General features: G+C 40.8%; 1 protein-coding gene across 4 annotated transcripts in view; it reads right to left on the bottom strand.

The window, feature by feature from the left end:
• The window catches only part of LOC122564813 (prostaglandin G/H synthase 1-like), a 104,607-nt gene extending 88,761 nt beyond the window's left edge, over positions 1-15,846 (bottom strand). For 2 of the 4 annotated variants that reach the window (XM_043720099.1, XM_043720098.1), the window contains exons 1-2: positions 15,627-15,846; positions 15,445-15,507 (exon numbers count right to left, since the gene is read on the bottom strand). In XM_043720099.1, the coding sequence (XP_043576034.1) occupies positions 15,445-15,507; positions 15,627-15,633 (70 nt within the window). In that variant the 5' untranslated portion in view covers positions 15,634-15,846. Of the gene's footprint in view, positions 1-5,309; positions 5,379-15,444; positions 15,508-15,626 lie in introns of those variants that run through there. The other 2 variants (XM_043720100.1, XM_043720101.1) reach the window with 2 other exon arrangements.
• Between the last annotated feature and the right edge of the window lie 7,709 nt (positions 15,847-23,555).

The following is a 23,555-nucleotide window of genomic DNA, read 5'->3' on the forward strand; positions in this document are numbered from 1 at the left end:
AAAGCAGAAAGGAACATGAAGGTCTTGGCAGGGCCCTAGATCAAATAGGAGAAAGTGAGGACTGCAGATGCTGGAGATCAGAGTTGAGAGTTTGGTGCTGGATAAACACAGCAAGTCAGGCTGCATCCAAGGAGCAGGAGAACTGGCGTTTTGGGCAAGAGCCCTTCATCAGGAATGAGGCTTGTGAGCCAAGAGGGTGGTGAGATAAATGGAAGAAGGTGGGGCTAGGTGGGTGGTAGCTGAGAGTGCAATAGGTAGATAAAGGTGGAGTAATATGATAGGTCAGAGAGGAGGACGGAGCAGATAGGTGGGAAAGAAGATGGATAGGTAGGACAGGTCATGAGAGCAGTGCCGAGTTGGAAGGTTGGAACTGGGATAAGGTGGGGGGGAATTACGCTGGGCCTGGATTCACTGCATCAAGTGCAACCTGTGTTGCCTTCCATCTTCACCCAAAACTACAAATGGACAATAGCCATGGAGAATGGCTGTGACTGAGATGGTGTTTTTCTTCCCTGAGCGTGTAGGCTGTCCTTGTGAGTGATGTGAGGCCCTTCAAGGGCAAATTGCACTTCAAACTCTTACACAGTCCAGCTTAAAGATGTCTGTAATCAAACCACTGTGTATGGGAAATGCATAATTTCAACTATGGAGGAAACAAAGGAATCCGGACTGTGTCATCGATCATTAGAAATTGATTATAGTCCTGTATGTGAACCAGACAGGCAATACTAAAAGTCTCACCTGTTGACTAAAATTCACAAATAACAGCCGAGCTCTTTTAGGGAGTGGCATAGTGGTTAACACTGCTGCCTCAGAGCACCAGGGTCCCAGATTTGATTCCAGCCTCGGGTGACTGTCTGTGTGGAGTTTGCACATTCTCCCAGTGCCTGCATGGGTTTCCTCCGGGAGCTCCGGTTTCCTCCCACAGTTCATAGCTGTGCAGGTCAGGTGGATTGACCGTGTTAAATTGTCCAGTAGTGTTAGGTTTGTTAATCAGAGGGAAATGGGTCTCGGTGGGTTACTCTTCAGAGGGTCGGTGTGGACTTGTTGGGCCAAAGGGCCTGTTTCCTCACTGTAGGGAACCTAATCTAGCCTGCACAAGGGCATGGAGCTGATTTCTTCTCACCTTGAACTTGATTTCTTCTCACCTTGTATGTATTTGGCAATAAGGCTCTTCAAAGCTGCCTTGTTTGGATGGGGTGTCAGGTTAGGTGAGGAAGGTTTCAGCAATCCTAGCATACTTACTATCTCCAGTTCTACTTGCGTGACATGTGCTGCACACTTTGGAATAAAGCGCACTATGTCAAAGGTCCATGTACAGGCATTTCCTGGTCCCCCTCCTCAGAGTCTGCCATGTCCCACTGGATTGAGGACAATACTAAACCATCATTTGATCCGAGTGCTAACTGCTCACAGTACTAAAGGACCTTTTCTGGTTCGGATATTCCCCAACCGTGTTCACTGGAACGGAGGCAAACACAGCAGGGGCCGTCATCACTGTGATTGTGCTGAAACTGAGGAGGAACAGCAAACTCAGAATGAGTTCCAACCTCTGACAACTGCCTGACGGCTTCCACATAAAGAATGTCCCCTCAGGATGTGACGGAATTAGAGGGGGCCCCAAGGACTATTGTCCTTGATGCTGTTTCCTCCAGATGAACGAGATGCATTCTGCTAAAGGTTGGAATGTCCCGGGGCTCCAGCAGAATACTACGTGATCCGCTGGGGGGGCATTTGCATCCTGAAGGGGTGACTGGCTCACCTACTCTGCTTGCTGTCACTCTGCTACATTCTTAGCAACACACTGCTTCCAATGTTCCATTAGAGATCTCTCAATCGTGAATGCATAAATGTATCAAGGCTTTTACTGAGACAATTTGTACCAGACAATCCCGCTTCATCTGTTTCCTTAGAACGTGGTCAGTGCTGCAGCCCAGGCAGTATGCTTTGCTAAGGGCGCCAGATTTGCCAAGGTGAAGCTGCTTTAGACTAAACACACATCACACAGACAGCACCAAATCATTAACGTAACTGGCTTCATCAATAGAATAGGAATCAAATCCATCAATGTACAAGTCATCTGTGAGCATCTGGTGCGGATCTTAGAGATCTGCACCAGATAGCCTGTGAGCTTTAATATTGCCTACATCCTTGAGAACTCCCTTGTTCCTGGTACCTACCAAGGGCCGGACATCTTACCATGTGGGCTACTGGAGACAAAGGCTACTCTCTGCAGTCATGGTTCCATTACACAATCCCTGACTGAGTGTAGTTAGAATGCAGCCCATTCATCCTCCAGAGCCTTTGTGGAGAAGACTATGGGCTTCCAGAAGAGATGAGGTTCTGGTGCTTTGATTGGTCTGCAGTGGGCCTTGCAGTACATTCCAGAGAGTTGTGCCACATTAACCAAGCTTGCTGTATTCTCTAGTCCTGGAGCAGGAGAAGAGGGGAAGTGATGGACACTGAACAGCTGGGAAAGTTGACGGAGTCTTTTGAGGAGGGAGATCACCTGAAGTGCATGAGAGAGCACTGTAGTGTCAGGCTCAATAAGCCAGACTGAACTTAATTAGCACCCAGTTCCAGTAGATGAGAGCTAGGCGCAGTGATCATTCATTGGCTGTATATTTGCAACTCCTCAAATGAAATGGTTCCCAGAAGTAAATGTAGTGTTTTTGCTTTTGTCTTCGTTTTCCTGGTTGTTCAATAAGAATTTGCATAGTCAACCACGTGAAGGCCTTCTAGCATGTGATGCTCCAACATTGAACAAGGACAAGACGTAATACTGTACTGGGGCTTCGGGAAACAGTAGCACTTGCTTCAACGTGTTCTATGATGGTATGACATAAAAGACAGGTAGTCTCCAGAACTGTAGTGCCAATGACAATAATCAGTGGGTAATGATGTAAAATAGCAATATTTTAATGAATGCAACTTGTATTTCCAATGAAGCATCATCCAGGTGTCTTCTGAAGCTTTTCTTTCTCCTTTCCCTCCCACTAAGTGCACTGTGAAACAATGTTCCTCAACTGATCTGATCCACAGTTGGACTTTAACTATCGTGCTGGCATGGAAATCCTGGAAGGTTCCAGTAGTGGCGAGTACTCCTGCCAATGGTGAACACAAGGTAGTGTGTACAGAGTGCTATAGAGGCATACATACGGAGGTGATCCACGTGAAAAAAAAACTCACTAGATCACACCAAGGGACTGAACTGACACTTAGCTGAGTTTAATAATATTCACCTCACTGTAATGTAATAACTTGGGCATCTTCTGGTCACTTCAACTTCACAGATATCTTTTTCATATGAGCAGAAATATCCTCTCCAAAAACTTAGGCACAAGGTGAAACTTTTTAGTTGAGGCAAATTCCTCAGAGGAACGAGAATCATCCCCTGAAATAACATCTCTTCTTTCTTCCTTTTACTGTAAGCTTTTCTCTAGCTAAGTCATGGTTTCTGGGCTCTATCACTGTCTTTATCTCTCTATCACACTGGAGTTGTTTTCATTCTATTTCCTTGTCTTTCTTTTCTCTTGCCAATTCCGCTCCTTTTTAAAAAATCAAATCATTCTCCTCTCTCTCAATTGTTCTTTCGCTTCTTTTCCTCCAATTTAAGTGTTTTCATTTGTAACTGAACCTTAGCTAATTCTAGCTCTGATATACTGCTTTCAGGTTTCTCTTCTTTGATCTCTAAATGATGAAGATTCACTTTAAATATTATCACACTCACAAAATCCCGCTTTTTTTCCCCCTCACTTCAATTTATTTACTTGCTCTGTCAGTTTAGCCTGAGTCAAAGTTTTTTTTAAAAACCACTTTTAAATGCTCTATTCCTAGTAATGGTCAAAGCCACGGTGGCACAGTGGTTAGCACTGCTGTATCACAGCGCCAGAGACCCGGGTTCAATTCCTGCCTCAGGCGACTCTCTGTGTGGAGTTTGTACATTCTCCCCGTGTCTGCGTGAGTTTGCTCCGGTTTCCTCCCACAATCCAAAAATGTGCAGGTTAGGTGAATTGGCCATGCTAAATTGCCTGTAGTGTTAGGTGTAGGGGAAATGGGTCTGGGTGGGTTACACTTTGGTGGGTCGGTGTGGACTTGTTGGGCTGAAGGGCCTGTTTTAACACTAAGTAATCTAATCTAATAAAACAAAATTCCACCACATGTAATGTATTTCACACAACTCTCCTGTTCCTATTCCAGTATCTCCAATTTTTAAAAATTGATCCCCAAATCCCACTTAAATTCAAAGTATTTTGACTCTGGATGAAACCCTATTTTGTTATGATGCTAGCTGATGTTAATACCCGGCAAATGAGATCTCAAAGCAGATCCTGGTTATTAGATCCTGTTGGGGAAAAGTTAACACTATTTGCCTGGAAGCCATTTTCCTGATTCGGCTGAGAGTTCCATTTTGTGTCCCCAGCCAGAACTTTGCTGGCTGTACATTCCTTACTGAGGTAATGTGAAAGGTTGTCCTTATCTTCCTTCTCAAGATAGTGTCTCCTCCCTTTGCTGAATGATCAGCACAGGCTGTAGAACCAGTCAAGCTGACATAGACTTTCCAATTAGTCCCCCTTCCTTCTCTAATTATTGCCTCTTCATGGTCATTCAGCCAATTAGGGATATCTCTGCTTAGTATTAGCAATCTGTGTAACTAGAGGAGATGGTGATACCACTTGATCTGTCCACTTGTGGAATGCATAATAGTGCTTTAGTTTTGAACTTAATGACTAACCTCTAATTTAGTACCAACTTGTAAGCAGCCAAACTGTGGAATTAACGGTCAGCTCCGAGCTGTTTCCTCTATATAATCCTGTAGTATCCTGATGTACTTTGGAATAACACCGAGTCACAGTTAGGACAATGAATTCCCCATGATATATCGTGTAGTAAACTAATCAGTTCGCAAGGTCCGAGTCTGAGAGTTTTCTTCAACAGATCCTAACATTTTTTCTCACAATGGAAGTCAGTTACCGAACACACCCACAGAAGCTACCAATGTACCGTTAACACACAAAGTTAAACATTTATTAAAACAAGGGAAAAACCTGAACTATATTACACCATGACTTGGAGGTGCTGATGTTGGACTGGGATGGTGTTTCCAAAGAAACCTGTTGGACTATAACCTGGGGTTGTGTGATTTTTTAAAAAAACTTTATTACACCAAACCTCAATACCAACATCAGAAATAATTGTGAATTTCAATGTTTTTTTTAAATCCCAGAAGCACATAAACCTCAGCAAACCTCACTACTGTCTCCACACGAAGGCTCCTCATTTAGATTGGCACACCTGTATTCAGTTACCTTTCAGTGGACTTCTGTGTGTTCACTGCATGTTAGTTTTCTTTGGGTGGTATCTCTCCCCAAAGGCACCTAAAACATTTCGCAAATTAAACTTGCTATTATTTAACTTCAGAGTAAACACATCAATCCTCTAAACTCAGTCTCCAGCAGTTTTCCTGCCAGAAATGTGACTGGAAAGCTTAAACTCCCATCTCCACTCTTTTATGCCCAAATGCAGACTGATAGAACAAACCATAAATCAATCTCTTTGTTACTGGATCCCTGTTACTAGGCAACAGCCCCTTTTTCTCCCTCTACAATTTAATGTACTGAACTAAACCCCAGCTCTTCAAAACACGCCTCAATAAAATGCATGTGAACAATAGATTTGCAGACTCTTCATAACCAAATCTACAAGAACTCTGAAATGAAAAACAACCATATATCCTCAGCTTAAAACTCTAAATACAAAAATATAAATGAAGCTTAAACCTGCCTTTAACAATGGATCAAATAGGTTGGATACATAACGTTCATGAAAATTATTGTGGAACCTTTAAGAAAACTTAACAGACAAAGAAGAGATTGTTGCTTCAGGTAGAATGAAGACAGGTCATATTTCATTAATGGGTGAAATGGTGATATCGTGGCAACATCACTTGGGTAATACTCCAGTGGCCCAGGCTAATATTCTGGGAACAAAATTGCAAATCTCACCATGGCGTTTGGTAGAATTAAAAGTTAAACGAATCAATTTGCAAATGTAGACTCAGTAATAATGGCCACTAAGCCATCATCAAGTGTTGTAAAAACCCATGCTGCTCCCTAATGTCTTTTGGGGATTTCCAGACCAGCTTACATGTGACTGCAGAACTTGGTTGATTCTTAACTGCTTTCCGAATTAGCCTCATGGTTCAAGGGCAATTAAGGATGGGCAACTAATATTGACTTTGCCACTGATTCCCACAATCCATGAAATAATAATTTAAAGAAAAATAAAAGCTGATACATTGATAAGAACAAGCAAACAGCTGACAGAAATGTTCATGGCTCATTCCAAAAGGGTAAGAGGCAGAATATGTAGGTCCTCCACTTTAAGTTAAACATGAACAAAGTGACCAAGCCAATCAAATGAACACTTTAAAATTTTAAATCTGACAATCACATCAGTATTTTCAGGTGAACAACACTTGATTGAGTTAGGAAACAAGTATAGATAGTTTTGTGTAAGCAATTATTTAGTTTCTCAATCCAAACAGAGTTATTAGCAATCCTAGTGAGCCAAAAGATCAGCAACCTTTGCACAAAATGGACGGTTGACAAGCTAATCAAAAGAGTAGCATCAATTAGGGACTGAAAAGGGGATTTACTCTTGGAAGCAGAAAGCATGGCTGAAGCACCAGATGACAATCATCCAAGGACATTGAAGGTAGTGAGGATAGAAATTGAAAGGACTCTGGCCATAGTTTTTCAGTCTTCCTTCAGTCAAGGATGTTATCAGAGGCTGGAGAATTGCAAATCTTATGCCCTTGTTTGGAAAACCGTTTAAGAATAAACCCAGCAATTTCAGACCTGCCAGTTTAACTTCGGTGGTGGGGAAACTTTTGGAAATAATAATTGATAGAATTAATAGTCACCTGGATAAGTGTGGATTGAATGAGAATCAGTATGGATTTCTTGAGGGAAAATCATGTTTAGCTAACTGAGTTTTTTGAACAGTAAATGAATAGGATTGTTGAAGATATTTTGATTCTAGCCGATATTTTATCAGCTAAGTCAGATCCCAGGCTGAAACCTGGATTGATAGATCATATTTTGTTTTATTTTAACAAGTTGGTCTCTCACTGAAACATAAACAGTGTTGTACTAACAATAAAATGGAAGTTTAATCACCAAAAGAAATGATAAAAAATAAACCAACCACTCACTCACAACACAAATTCAAAGAATTTTCAACACACTGTAAATATATTAATCGCAAAGCACTCCTTTATAAGTTCCAAAAAATATTCCCTTGTGAAGTACCTAATTACACCTTTTCTATGGCACTTACACCAGAGAAAAATATATTTTCCTAACATTTTGACAATCTTAACTAATGTGAAATGCTAATAGCTTCTTCTTGAAGCTATCATACGCCTGAATTCAAATGTACTTAGCTTCAAGTAACATTTTCAAAGCTAACACATTTTCAAAGGGTGGCTCAGTGGTTAGCACTACTGCCTCACAGCACCAGGGACTTGGATTCAAATCCAGCCTTGGGTGACTGTCTGCGTGGAGTTTGCACATTCCCCCAGTGTCTGTGTGGGTTTCCTCCCACCATCCAAAGTTTGCAGGTTAGGTGAATTGGCCATGCTAAATTGCCCACAGGGTACAGGGATGTGTAAGCTAGATGCATTAGTCAGGGGCCACATGGAATAATGGGGTAAGGGAGTGGGTCTGGGTTACTCTTCGGAGAGACAGTGTGGACTTGTTGGGCCAAATGGCCTGTTTCCACACTGTAGGGATTTTATGTGAAATGAGAAATACATCTGGTAGTTTGAAACTATTACTAACTCCTTCCTCTACTCTTATCATGTTTTCTCAAAAACACTGTTCTGTACAACCATTGCCACCCAAGAGATTCACAGAACTGCTCAAGAATCAAGTTAAATTCCTGGTGTTACTCACAACTTAAAAATAAGCCAACTAAAAATTTTTCACAGATCTTAACACACAATGGTCTAACCTGTTAAGTTCTAAAATATCCTAAGTAGCTTGTACAGTCTATTTTTAAAAATTACCATGCCTTCAGAAATATTTTCAGTTAAATACTATTTTCAGACACACTGAGAAAACTTATGTCACCAATGTAAAATCCAACACACAAACTTAAAATAAATGGTTTTTAAAAATATATAAAGCAGTCCATTTATGTCATAAGGACAATGCCATTGATGTGGTGCACATGCACTTTCAAAAGATATTTGATAGACTGTCACACAACAGACTTGTGAGCAATGTCACTGTTCATGGAACAGAAGGGTCTGATGTAATGTGAATACAAAAGTAACTGACTGATTGGAAACAGACTGTAATGGTAAATAGATATGTTTTAGATGAGGGAAGGTGTGTAATGGAGCTCCTCAGTGATCACTATGGGAACCCTAGCTTTTCCTAATATATATTAATGACACAGACCTTGCTGTACAAGGAACAATTTCAAAGTTTTCAGAATTTGAAGTATTGTAAAATGTGATGACAGTATGGAACTTCAAAAGGACATTGGTAAGTTGGTGAAGTGAGTAAACAGTTGACAGATAAAGTATAATGAAAAGAATTGTGAGGTGTTACATTTTGATAGGAAGAAAATGGAAATAAATGATAAAATAAAGGATACCACTCTAACAGGTGTGCAGAATTAGAGAGACTGGAGTGTGTGTGTGCGTAAATCATTAAAGATATAGCAAAGCTGGAGAGCAGGTAATAAGGCATAGAATATCCTGTTTTTTATTAATAGGGACAGAGTACAAAAGCAAGGCCATTATTCCTATCTTGTACTAGATGGAAGTTAAAACCCAGCTGGAGCAGCATCGTGGCTCAGCACTGTTGCCTCACAGCAGCAGGGACCTGGGTTCAATTCCACCCTCAGGCAACTGACTGTGTGGCGTTTGCACATTTCTTTTTATTATTTGTTCACGAGATGTGGGTGTCACAGGCTCGGCAGCAGTTAGTGCCCATCCTTAATTGCCCAGAGGGCAGTTAAGAGTCAACCACATTGCTGTGGGTCTGGAGTCACATGTAGGCCAGACCAACAGCTTCTTTTGCTAAAAGGACATTAGTGAACCAGATGGGTTTTTTTCCTGACAATCAGCAATGGATACATGGTCATCATTAGAATCTTAATTCCAGGTTTTAGAAAAAATTGAATTCTAAGCCCTTCATCTGCTATGATAGAATTTGAACCAGGTTGCCATAACATTACCTGTATCTCTGAAATAACAATCCAGCAATAATACCACTTATTGGACAGTTGCCTCTCCATTCTCCAGGCATTTGCATGGATTTCCTCAGGGTACTCTGGTTTCCTCCCACAGTCCAAAGACATGCAAGTTAGGTGGATTGGCTGTGCTAGGTGAATTAGCTGTGGGAAATGCACAGAGATAGGGTAGGTGGATTGAATCATCATAAATTAGATCATAGGATCCCTACAGTGTGGAAGCAGGTCATTTGGCCCATTAAGTCCACACCAACCCTCCACAGAGCGTCCCACTCACCCTCACCCTTTACCCTCTCCTTGAACCCTGCACTCTCCCTAACTAATACACCCAACTTACCCATCCCTTGACACTATGGGTTAGTCTGGGTGGGATGCTCTTTGGAGGATTGGTGTGGACTCGATATGCCAAATGGCCTGCTTCCACACTGTAAGGACACTATGATTCTTTGGAGAACTGTGTATTGTCTGGGCATTTTAGGAAGGATATGAACACAGAAGAGTGCAGAAGAGGTTACCAATAATGGTTCCCGGGATGAGAAACTTCAATACTGGGGATGAATTGGAGATGTTGGGATTGTTTTCCTTGGAATGGGAAAAGAGGAGGGTATAAGATTGAAGTTTTCAAAATTATAAGGAGTTTGGACAGAGTAGACGGGTACAGACTGTTCCCACTTGTAGGATACAGGACAAAAGGGCACAGAGTTAATTGGAAAAGAAACAAATCTGAAGTGAGAAAAATAACTTCTTCACACAGTGAATAGTTAGTGTCTGGAATTCATTGCCTGGGAGTATGGTGGAGACAGATTCAATCAAAAGACCTGAGCGCATTAGATGGAAGGGAAAGGGCAGGAGATTGGCACAAAGATGTAATGTTCAGTCAGAGACAATGTGCCAAATCGCCTCCTTGGGTATCATAACAGTTCCATGATTTTGTTATTCTGGCATCATGCAAACAAGTTCAGTGGAAATTAACTTAAGGAAATAAAATATAAGACACATTTACAACATGGTGCAAGTTTAGGTGCAATTCACACCGCTATTATCTTGTCCACATGAAACACAAACTCAACACCATCTCTTACAGATCACCTTCAGACATAGGGATGCAGGTGCATAGTTCCTTGAAAGTGGAGTCGCAGGTAGATAGGATAGTGAAGGTGGCATTTGGTACATTGCCTTCCTGAAGAAGGGCTTATGCCCGAAACGTCGATTCTCCTGCTCCTTGGATGCTGCCTGGCCTGCTGTGTTTTTCCAGCAACACAGTTTTCAACTCTGGTACTCCAGCATCTGCAGTCCTCACTTTCTCCTACATTGCCTTCATTGGTCAGTGCATTGAGTATAGTAAAGTTGGGACATGTTGTGGCTGTACAGGACATTGGTATTAAAATACTGCAATCAATTCTGGTTGCCCTGCTACAGGAAACATGTTAAACTTGTGATGGTGCAGATAAGATTTACAAAGATGTTGCCAAGACTGGAGGGTTTGAGTTATAGGGAGAGGCTGAATAGGCCAGGGCTTTTTCTCCTGGAGCATTCAAGGCTGAGGAGTGACATTATAGAGGTTTACAAAATCATGAGGGGCATGGATAGGATGAATAGCCAAGGTCTGGTTCCCAGGGTGGACAAGTCCAAAACCAGATGGAATTGGTTTAAGGTGAGAGGGAAAACATTTAAAAGGGACCTGAGGGGCAATCTTTTCATGCAGAAGGTGGTGCATGTATGGGACAAACTGCCAGAGGAATTGTTGGAGGAGGGTTGTTACAACATTTGAAGGGCATCTGGATGGATATATGAATAGGAAGGGGTTTAAGAGGGATATGGGCCAAATGCTGGCAAATGGAATTAGATCAGTTTAGGAGATCTGATTTTATGGATGAGTTGGACCGAAGGGTCTGTTTCCATGCTGTATAACTCTGTAACTCTATGACCATCAATAAATGACAGTGCTAAGAATGGCAAAATACATTAATTGTACGAAACCAAAATCTTAAAAATTTTAGATGTCACAACCTATTACAAATGTTGAAACCATCAGCCAAATATCCTTCAATTTGTTACTTGCCATTTCAGTACTTAATTCAGCCAGTTGGCTTATGATTTACATATGTAAGTAACAATTATGTTCAAAGCATCCAAAGACACATTGTAACGTGAATCATCAGCAACTGGAGCTGTCCCTTTTAAACTCCCCATTTTGCTGCCAGAACAAATTTGTTTTAACATTATTCAGTCACTCAATGACTAGCAGTGAATTTTAAAAAGTTGAAGTAAAGGGACTAAACAGCTAATGAAATTTAAAACTTGTACCTGCTTGTAATGCTATACAACACTTGTCCAGACAAGAAAACCAGAACTCAGAGACCAACTAATTTACTTCAGCACTTTTATTAATAATACCAGGCAAAAGGGGTAGAACAGCCTGCCCCCTCCATAGTTAACACTGAGGTCATTATTGTGCAGATCAACATTTATTTTGCCTTGATTCACCTATCAGGTGGTATCAACTCACTGCATTGCTCACTGGTAAGAGAATTAGGTATTTGGGTCCAGTAATAGAGAATATTTTAACTGCTTGGAACGCCACCACTTAAAATCGTAATTCAAGATGTCAAATGATGTGTTGAGACAGAAGTTTAAAATTCAACATCAAAACCCCACGCATTTCCATGTGCTCTAACTAGATATGTTACCTAAGTGCTTCTTTTTCAATGTTGAACACACATCGATGACATGTGCTGAAAACTTATCAGTATTTCTAGGAAAGACTCCAGCATCTGGAATTGAAGGTCTACTGAACAACTGCAGATAATACCAAAGAAGCAAATGTAAATCTTTGGTATTACCATCATCTAAATGAACATTTATATGATCATTAAATCTTAATCCACTTTCTCAAGACTCATTGCTGAGTCACGTTTTTTTAAAACCAAAGTAACAGAACAGCAACTGAGTATAACTAAAGATAAACCGAATAGACTTAAAAATGTTAGAATTTATTTATCTATAACCCAATAAATAATTCAAGCTAAAACTATATTCCTCCTGTTTTGGGTATGGGGTCAGAATTCAAGATTAGGCCATTCTCAGTCTCATTCAGCAAAACAGGATGCAAACTGGGTCCACCTTCCTCATTTGAATGATTATACCACACGACTGTGTGTGTACACTGCTGCACATATTGATCAGAGGGCCCAGCAGCATGAGTGACTAAATTCATCCTATTCAGCCATGGCAGGCACAATACTCACTGATATTCTTGCCTCTCTCTTGCAGGATAACAGGGCCCATAACCACAGGAAACAAAACTGAACCTGCAATGCTTAAATCCACTGGAGGAAACAGTGCCAAATTCCTGTCAAACTTAGTCCTGCTTTAAAGCTCGTCTCAAATATCATCACCCTCATCCTGATCTCTGCCATGAAGAGCAAGCTTCAAGTTGTGTGACTGCAGACGTCTTTCTTTTCACGTATATTGGAAAATCCCTTCTTTCCAAGCAGTCAAGCTGTAAATCCTCTGGTAGCATGCAGTGGGGTGGATATAGCAGACTATCTCAGGATGAGGGTATTGTGGCTGTTGACAAGATAACAGACATTTACCAAGGTAAGGATTTGCCATTGTCGAACACCAACTGCATGTCAATGAGACAGAATCCTTTGTGGCTCCTAGGCTGGAGGGGTGCTGGGAATATTCACTAGGTTGATTCCAGGGTTGAGAGGGTTGGCTTCTGAGGAGAGATGGAGTAAACTGGGACTATACTTCTTGGAATTTAGAAAAATGAGGGAGGGATCTTACAGAAACATATACAATTATGAAGGGCATAGATAAAATAGAAGCATGGAGGTTGTTTCCACTGGTGTTTGAAACGAGAACGAAGTGGCATAGCCTGAAAATAAGGGGGAGCTTATGTAGGACTGAGTTGAGGAGGACCTTCTTCCTCCAGGGCTGCAAGATTCCTGGGGAATTCTCTGCCCAGTGAAGCAGTTGATGCTACCTTGTTGAACGTTTTTCAGGCAAGGATAGATAAATGTTTGAACAGTAAATGAATTAAGGGTTGTGGTGAGCGACCGGAGAAGTGGAGCTGAGTCCATGAAAAGATCAGCCATGATCTTATTGAATGGCAGAGCAGGCTTAATAGGCTAGATGGCCTACTCCTGTTCCTAGTTCTTATGTTCTAATCTCACTATTTAAGTGTGAGCTCTGCAAAATCACATACATGCAGTTAATGGTTCACAGCTGGATGGAAATCCTGTCAATTTGCAAAAGTCACATTCCTGCACGTGGTGTGTCTCTCTAGTTAGACAAAAGATATGAAGTCACCTCTACTAATTTACAGAATCTCAATCATCTCTCAGATGGAGTGAAATGGGAATGAGATCAGCCAAGCATGCATTCACACCCAAAACAGCAGCAATATAACTCTTAGCTCGATCTATTTATTAGGTTATAGGTAAATAAATTCCTAACATTTTTAAGTCTAACAGATTTATCTTTATAGTCAGTTACTGTTCTGTTACCTTGATTTTTTAAAATAAATTAATCAGCAAGGAGTCTTGGGAAAAACTTTTAAGAACTAATGATAGAACAGTGGAACTCAGGCAGTGACATTGGTTATTTGAATTTAACTTTGCAATGGGAGCTCAATACTTTTGATCAGATCCTGATTTACAAATGCCAGCAGCTACCTGAAGATAGGTAGCAGAGCAGATAATCCTTTGAGGGTAATAATAGCCAGAGGACCAGAGTAAGTAGGGTGGTAAATCATTTCAGGACTACTCCAGCCCAAATGATAGCAAACGTCAAGCTAAGATATACTCCTGTGTTATCCTTCAGGATATTATAATTTTTTAATCAATGTTACATTGGAACTTGTAATTGAGGGCACAATAACAGTGACAGGTTCATAATTTATAAAACAAACCAAGCAAAAAAGAAAAATGTAACTTTTAGGTGGGTACTCAACAGTGCTAGTCTATCAAGTCATCCACTCTCTAATTCCTTTCCCCCTGAAGACTGCAGTTTGTATGAACTTCTCAAGTTGACTTCTAGTGGTGTTGAATATGACAGAGTGACAGGAAGATGGATAGTAGGTTTCAAAATGGTACTTCCTCAATAAAGGCACGTTTAGAATAAATGGAAAGTATGCTGAAAATTTTAAGTTTGGTATCATTGTAACACTTGGCTCAATGTCTTCAATTGACTGAAATTAGGTGTAATGTTTTACAACTCCCAGATCATAGAAATCTATGAGTACAGGAATATCAACAACCATAAAAACAGATCTGGCAGCATCTGTGCAGAGAGAAACAGAGTTAACATTTTTGAGTCCAGTATGACTCTTCTCTAGACCTGAAGAATTCATGGTGGCTCAGTGGTTAGCACTGCTACTTCATAATGCCAGGGACCTGGGTTTGATTCCAGCCTCAGGCGACAACTGTCTGTGTGGGTTTCCTTTGGGTGCTCTGGCTTCCTCCTACAGTCTAAAGATGTGGTTAGGCGGATGGGTCATGGTAAAAACCCATGAAGGGTAATGGGAATCTTTTGGGCATGGGTCTTGATGGGATGCTCTTCGGAGGGTTGATGCAGATTTGATGGACTGAATGGCCTCTTGCTGCACTGTAGGGATTCTATGATAATAAAGATCATATTGCACTTGAAACATTAACTCTGTTTCTTTCTTCACAGATGCTGCCAGATCTGCTGGAGTTTCTCAAGTACATTTGTCTTTATTTCAGATTTCCAGCTAGTGTTTTACTTTAATTTGAATTAATAACAACTTGTATTTATATAGCTCGTTAAATGCAAAAAAAATCCTAAAGCATCTGAAGAGTACCACAGTGCCAACGTTATCATTCAGAAAACAAAAAAAACTAATCTCAACTGAATGAAACAATTCCACAATGTTCACTAAACAGAGTCAAATAAAAGCAGCTCTCACAGCAACCTCTCTCATCTTGCAGTTTTTCCCCCTTCAGCTTCCTAAACGTCTCTTCACGCCGCCATGTGGTTTATTTCAGCCAATGGTTTACTCACGCCGTTTAGTTCTGCATTACTTCTGTTATTATATAAAAGTTTTCACTAAAACACACACACACACACAGGGAAGCCAAGATGTCCCAGCTTAAGCAGATATCCATATGAGGCGGACACAGACTGATACATATTTTTTTTTAAACTTACTGGCAGTAGTGACTGTCATCTTCAGGAAACAAAGCAGTACGAGAAGAAAGATAATCCTGGCAGCTGTTGGACGAAAAGTACAGACATGCTACATAAACTGTTCAGGATTAAAATAGATTTCTTCTGAATGCATAAAACAACGGGGTGGGTGGGAATGACAAACTAGATACCATGCTCTTTACCTTCCATTGCACAAAACAAGTCCTCTGCTTCAAAGTTTAAACAGGAACTGCTAGGACACCAATCAACTTCGGATTCTGAGGAAATTATATTTGTCAAGTGATAAACTCCTCTGAGAAAAGTTGCTTCAGTTTGTTACAGGAAGATTGTGGAAACTTCTGCCAGAAATGAACCAGTAAATTGCAGCCGAGGTAACTTCTTCAGTAGTGGTTGCTGCAGCCTTGCGACATGACATAAACTTAAAAGACAGTGTCCAGCGGGAGTACCATCGTAATCCTAGGTGGGCGGAGACTGGTGCAGATCCGAGTCTCAATGACTGTATTCCAATCAAGCTGTTCAGAGCTTTTATTACCCACCGCTGGAGCAGGTGGGATTTGAACCGGGGCCCCTGGATCAAAGAAAGAGCTATTGCCACTGCACAAACACTTGATGTAAGTGATCTATTCAATAGGTAAACTAACAAAGGCTAACACATAGTCCAAAGCCATATAATTTCGAATATAACGAATGGCTTTTGTATAAAAAGGTGCAATGAAATGCAATGTTAGTCTGCAGGTATATCCTACCTCCCTATAATTATAAAGTCAACAGGGCTGGTTGGAGCTTTGGTAGATTTCGGATGTGAGCATTGGTTGTGTATAATTTACTGGAAACAGGAGCTTCCGATTTTGTCAGCATCTTAAGTGCATTTTCTAACATTTTCAGTTGATTGGAATCACAAGCTAGATGTAAGTTATCCAGGTTTTGGAGATTTAAATACGAAAATAAATTACCTACACAAGCTTCAATGTAATTTTACAGAGTCTGGTCCCTTCAGACAGTGTATGGAATTGTCTCAAAAAGAAATTAGGAAGGCAAAGAGAGGCCACAAAATATCTTTGGCAGATAGGATGAAAGATTATAATACATTGGTTCAGCCGCAGATGGAATATTGTGTGCAGATCTTGTCAGAAGAATGTGATTGAACTGGAGAGGGTGCAGAGGAGATTCACCAGGATGTTGCCTGGGTTGGAAAGTCTCAGTTATGAGGAGAGACTAGACAGGCTGGGTTTGTTTATTCCTGGAGCACAGGAGGCTGAAGGGGATCTGTTACACAAAATTATGATGGCATAGAATAGTAGATTGTGAGAATCTTTTTTCCATGGCAGACTGGTCTAAGACCCCGGGGCACAAGGTTAAGGTGAGGAGTAAATGGTTTCGAGGAAATATGAGAATACTCTTTTTCACCCAGAGGGTGGTAGAAATGTGGGATGTGCTGCCTGAGAGGGTGGCGAAGTTGCATGTACTCTCACAATGTTTAAGAAGCATTTAGATGAGCACTCAAAAGAAGTTTGAAACTCTGCATAATTTGAAAAAGTACACGTACTTTGCAAGAAAAACAATGTGCAAGGGTACAATGAAAAGACAGGCAAATGGCACTAAGCCATAAGATTCTTTGGAGAGCCAGATAAATGGTCCATATACCCTGTGAAGAGTTCTGTGTTTCTGCAGTCCTATTTTATATAACAGCCCTCAGTGAGGTGTTGCCAAATTGAAAGTATTTGTTTGCCAAAGACAGTTAATACTTTTTTTGTTGAGGTACAAATAAGATATAGCAGCAACAAGTTTAAACAGCCCGTCTACTGAGATTTAATTAGATAGAATACACAGCACAGAAATGGACCATTTGACCTGCTGGATTTTATATTGCACTTGAGCCTCCCAACTTTCCATTTGTAAATCTACCATCTTAACCCCTCACACTCCTCTCTCACACGTGTCTCCTATTGTTTATTATTTTTCCTACCACTGATGAGACACATCAGAGTGAGGGAGAGTTAACTGGATGCTGTGTTTCAGGAGACAATAACATCCCTTTGTTTAAGTACCTCAAAGTCTGACAGTGGTCAGTGACAGCAGGTTGTGACTATGAGTGAGGCAGGTAGAGGGATCCAGCAGGTAGTAGTGAAGGAGCCTCAGCCCTTGAGATTGTCTAACAGATTTGAGATTCTTGCTCTCTATGTGGATGAGAGTGAGGGCTGTAGAAGGGATGAGCAAACTGACCAAGTCAGGGAGCCACTCAAGAGAGGGGAGAAAAGAGAAATGTAGTCATAATCAGTGTGACAATTCTATCGCTTTAAAAGGTTATGTTGTCCTGGGTCTTTTTTGAAGAGAGGTTAAAAAGGCAGAGATGCTGAAATAGCTACTGAAGACAGTTTAACTAAACAGCTAAGGGCACCTTGGGTTTTCGTTTGAACAATCTGAAATGAGTGTGGCCAGCTCTCACAGACCAGGCTTTCCAGTTCTTTTTAGCTTTAGCTGTCAGAAGCTGTTTGAGTTCTCAGAAGAGTTGGAAGCCTCGGTGAATGATTCCCAGAAACCAATTTCATTGGAATTTTCTCTTTTTTTTTCCTCCTGGATTGGAGAATCTATGTCTGAATTTGCCTTTTTGCCAAGGGGTGTGTTTATGGGATGGTACTATATTGGAACAGTTAATTAGAAAGAGTTACTGTATCTATTATTCAGTTCAGTCTTCCAATAGTTAAGTTACTCTAAATTCCTATTTCTTTTCTTTGTATTTTAACTATCTTCTTTAAATAAATTGTGTTTACTTCATCAACAAGCACACTACCTAGACCCAATATACCGACCGCTACAACAAACAATCAGAACTGGCAACCGGAAGCAGCAGAAAATGAACCAAATAGATTCCAGAAGACACAGAATAGCGGCGTTTCACAGGAGGTTCCAAAGCACTGGAGATGTCACCGAGACAGGGGACAAAACGTCTGCAAATCAACTTCCCAGAACATACCCACAACCATGACAACCGGCACCCGAGCTCCAAATCTTTATGCAATGAAGGCTAATGGAATGTTGGCCCTTAATTCCAGGGGCTTGGATTATAAGAGTGGGGGAGTCTTACTGCAACTGTACAAAGGTGGTGGTGAGGCCATGTCTGAGGTACTGTGAACGATTTGGTCCCCTTATTTAAGGAAAGATAATATTTGATTGGAGGCAGTTCAGAGAAGGTTCACTAGAGTGATTCCTAGATGGGTTGTCTTACAAACAAAGACTAAATAGTTCAGAGCTCTACTCACTGGAGTTAAGAAGAATGAGAGATGATCTCATTGAAACAAGTAGGATTCTTAAGGAGCTTGAAATGTGTTGCTGGAAAAGTGCAGCAGGTCAGGCAGCATCCAAGGAACAGGAGAATCGACGTTTCGGGCATAAGCCCTTCTTAAGGAGCTTGACTGGGTAAATGCTGAGAGATGTTTCCCATCATGGCATAGTCTCTGGACCAGAGGGAATGGTCTCAGAATAAAGGAGTGCAAATTTAAGACTGAAATGAGGAGGAATTTCTTCTCTAGAGGGTCGAGAGTCTTTGGATCTCCTTGCCACAGAGAGCTGTAGGGGCAGAATTCTTATGTGTACTTAAGACTGAGATCAAGAGAGTCTTAATCAGTAAGGGAATCAAGGGATTCAGGGAAAGGACAGGAAAGTGGACATGAGGAATGTCAGATCAGCTATGAACCTTAGCTCAAGGGGCCAAATGATTGACTCCTGTTCCTATTACATATGGTTGCTTTGGTCTTACTGAGATACTTGCGGAGCGTTTCAGAGAACACCTCTGGGACACCCGGACCAACCAACCCAACCACCCTGTAGCTCAACATTTCAATTCCCCCTCCCACTCCACCAAGGATATGCAGGTCTTTGGACTCCTCCATCGTCAGACCACAACAAAACGACGGTTGGAGGAAGAACACCTCATCTTCCGGCTAGGAACCTTCCAACCACAAGGGATGAACTCGGATTTCACAAGTTTCCTCATTTCCCCTCCCCCCAACCTGTCTCAGTCAAATCCATCAAATTCAGCACCGCCTTCCTAACCTGAGATCTTCTTCCCGACCTCGCCTGACCTGCTGCGCTTTTCCAGCAACACATTTCCAGCTCTGATGTCCAGCATCTGCAGACCTTACTTTCTCCTCTTACTGAGATGTGGAAGGTGGTATGGAAATATGAATTCTTTATTTGACACTAAAATTGGAATATCTCATTGTGTTCCTTGACAGATTAAGACCAATTTTTTTTAGACATGATTTTAACTCCCCATATGCAATGGCAATGGCTAGTATAGGGGCGGCACGGTGGTTAGCACTGCTGCCTTACAGCGCCAGAGACCCGGGTTCAATTCCTGCCTCAGGCAACTGTCTGTGTGGAGTTTGTACATTCTCCCCGTGTCTGTGTGGGTTTCCTCTGGGTGCTCCGGTTTCCTCCCACAGTCCAAAAATGTGCAGGTTAGGTGAATTGGCCATGCTAAATTGCCTGTAGTGTTAGGTGAAGGGGTAAATTTGGGGAATGGGTCTGGGTGGGTTGCTCTTCGGAGGGTGGGTGTGGGCTTGTTGGGACGAAGGGCCTGTTTGCACACTGTAAGTAATCTAATCTATATTAAGACTATTAGAAACCTTCACAAAGAATGTCAACATTCTTTTAACATAAAGCCATTTCACTTGAAGTGTTGCAACTCTTCAGTTTAATCCATCACTTACTGCAGAAATTCCTTCTAAATGTTTGCCTGGAATTTCCCTTTGAGGTGAGCCATCCATGCTAATCCCATTATTTAATTCAGATAATGTGGGACTTCAGCTATATTATGTAAATGAAGGTGACGCAGAAAACCTAGTAAATAAGCCCATTTAAACTTTTGTTTCACAGTTTTCACCCTGATTAGATGCACATATGCACAGAGATAATTTATATTTATGCATTAGTATCATTCTTATCATTCCTAACTTCTTTGAAACAGGGTCCTGGCTAATGAGCAATGGGAGTTTGGGCAAATTGTTACCTAAAGCTGTTCATTATTGATGAAGATTTTGCCAGATTGTTGTGCAGTTGCAAATATAATAAACCAAAAGCATTAGCACAAATTACATTAATTTCAAAAACAAAAATGAAAATCTTCTCATTGTGGATGATGTTGCTTGCACATAATAACCAGGTATAACTTTTTCTCTTTGGGAGAAGCCTTATGGAAGTTTGCACTGTTCTTATCATTATGCATTTAGCCACTTGCCTTCAGGTTCCATATAGTTCAGGTACCTGAAAGCATTTGAAATAGAAGCTGCCTTTCTGCTGGATTGAAAATGTAAGACAGGGCCAATGATGCTGTAAGAATTGGGTAACGTCTTTTGCGCAGGAATCACTTTATAATGAAGACTGTTTGGTGAGTCCTCATTATCCTATTTTAGATCGGCCATTCTCCTATTTATTGAGGTGCAAGCAAAGCAGGACAAGTGTCAGTTGTGGCTGAACACTATCCTCTTCTCTGAGTTGATGATTATGAGGGCATGGATACAATCTTAGTGTGGATTTGAATATCCAAAAATGGTTGTCTGTGGTCAGATCAGTGGGTAATTTTGTTCTTTAAATCTCAAACCTGTCCCTTGTCCTCCAAGGCTTAATGAAGACAGCGCAAAACAAAATGGCAGCCAATTCATTTCCAAAAGGCAGGTTGGCAGCTTAAATATTTCAATGAGGCTATCAGGTTTTCCAATGGCTATCAGGTCTTCTGGGGCAGCTTTGAGAAGAAGGCCAATTGAGCACACCTTATAGTGAGGAAGAGCAACAGTGCTTCTTTCCACCCTTCCCCTTGTTAGAGACCATCTACCCCATCAAAGGTCATTCTCCCCAGCCATAGGAAACCTTCTAGTACAGAAGGGGTCATTTTGCCAATCATGACTATTCCAATGCTTTGAAAGAATTGCCCAATTTAGTTCCTCGCCCCAGGTTCGTCTCTGTTACAGTATATATTAATTTAATTCAAACATTATCCAAATTATCTAGTGGAATCTGATTCCACTCTTCTTTCAAATCTTTCACTAACCTGTATATTCCAGATACAACAGAACATGAATCAGCCACCAAATATGCAAAGTAATTCATGTTTGAACAAGACTTTTAGACTTATCTGCCAGCAGAAGACAGATAATGAAATAAGTAGTTTTATTCTCATTATCACTCTAGTTATTTTTTTTTTCACAGGATGCAGATGTCACTGACTAGGTCAGTATTTGTTGCCCAGCCTAATTACCCAGAGAGCAGTTAAGAGTCAACCACACTGCTGTGGGTCTGGAGTCACATGTAGGCAAGGACAGCAGTTTCCTTCCCTAAATAGTGCATCAGATGGGTTATCCTGACAATTGACAATGGATTCATAGTCACCACTAGATTCTTAATTCCATTTATTGATTTCAACTCTACCATCTGTCATGGCGGGATTCGAACCTGGGTCCCCAGAACATTATCTGGGTCTCTGGGTAAGCAGTCCAGCAATTATAGCATTGGCCATCACCTCACCTTTTTTTGTAATCTTTGTTGATCCTTCACATTCCCACTGTTTCTACAGCAGAAAAATTCAAAACCTTATTTACAAATCCAATTATTTCCATCTGTTGCCCTACCTACTTTATCATCTTGGCTGGAAACCTTTACACACTTATGTGTAAAAATGCCTGCATCCCTCTGCTCTTGAACACCCTTAAAACAGAACTATTCAAAGTATGCTAAATAGTGTCATGTCAGGCCTCCAAACAGAATTCTCAATTCACTAGATGAGATACTTTCAAATGATTCAGCCCCTCGGGAAAGAGGGACAAACTGACCCCCATTCAACCTTTCAGTAGGTTGCTCACAATAAGGTTAATTTGAAAAGGATCCCTTGAGGATATTTTCTTCCAGTTCAAATATATTTATTCTTTAAAAGCAGGAGCCAACTCAGCCAGATTTTGTTGCGTTAAAGAAAGAATGAATTTATTATGACTAAAACATTAGAAATGAGATTGAGAAACGAGAGGTGACCCATAATTTAAAAAATAATGTATGAATCAATCTTTTATTTCTGTATGACATTCTCTGTGTATATTTGTGGAATTGTAAAACCTAAACATGTACTTTGTCCAGAACAGATTATTTTGGAAGTCACATCCTGTCCACAGTCTGAGACACAATTATTATGGATTAGGCCAGACTCTCTCAAAATGGTTTAAGAAGATAGCTTAGACCCTATCTTTTTAATTTATTTTAGGCAGATGTAGGGTTGATATTCCAGGCGTGATGCAGCTGGTCAAACCTCTCAGCTTTCAACAAAACAGGATTTATGTAAACATTACAGATGAAACATGAATCAAAGAAAACAGAATTTAGCATAACAACTTATTTGATAACCCAAGAGACACAATATCGTGACTTAACGAAACTGTTCCAAATCCTGCAACATCCCATAAATACACCCCATGGCGAAAGGTAAATTCAAACACAGGTTCTTATAGGCAGGAGAAATTTCAGAGAGAAGTCAGCCAGGGTTCATTTGCTGAAGCATGGAACCTCTTTTCACTGTAGCTGCTTCTCTAGATCCCCAGCTAAAAACAAAACCAAACTAGAAAAAAACACCTGAACTGGGAGAACTGTCCATTCCTTTGCCATTGTTTCCAAGTAGATATTTCCAGACGTATCGGAACATCTGCCTTTATAACCCTTCTTGAAAAAAAAAACAAGAACAACAAAACCTTGTTAAAGGGGCAGCATCATCACACCTACTGAGAATAGTATTCAGTCTCTTGTCTTCTCTATGGCAAATGGACATTATAATTCAATTTTAAAAGTGTTAGAAGTGTTTCTACCTGAGATTCTGTTCACATTCTTCAGGTAGAACTTTCCATGCTTCCTCTCAGGACTCAATGTAATCCACACAGGGATTTCTTCAGTAAGTATATGTTGTATTTAAAGGTTTGATATGATCCATTGTCATGAAAGTAGCGTCTTCACACTTACTGCCATACATCTACCATATTTCTAACCATTTCTTCATTCTATGCCCTTGTGAAATTTGCTATAATCTTGTTCATGCTTTGCTATGTTATCAAGTATCATCAACAAACTTGAAAGTT

This window comes from Chiloscyllium plagiosum, chromosome 30 (assembly GCF_004010195.1).
Source record: "Chiloscyllium plagiosum isolate BGI_BamShark_2017 chromosome 30, ASM401019v2, whole genome shotgun sequence".
Taxonomy (NCBI): Eukaryota; Metazoa; Chordata; class Chondrichthyes; order Orectolobiformes; family Hemiscylliidae; genus Chiloscyllium; species Chiloscyllium plagiosum.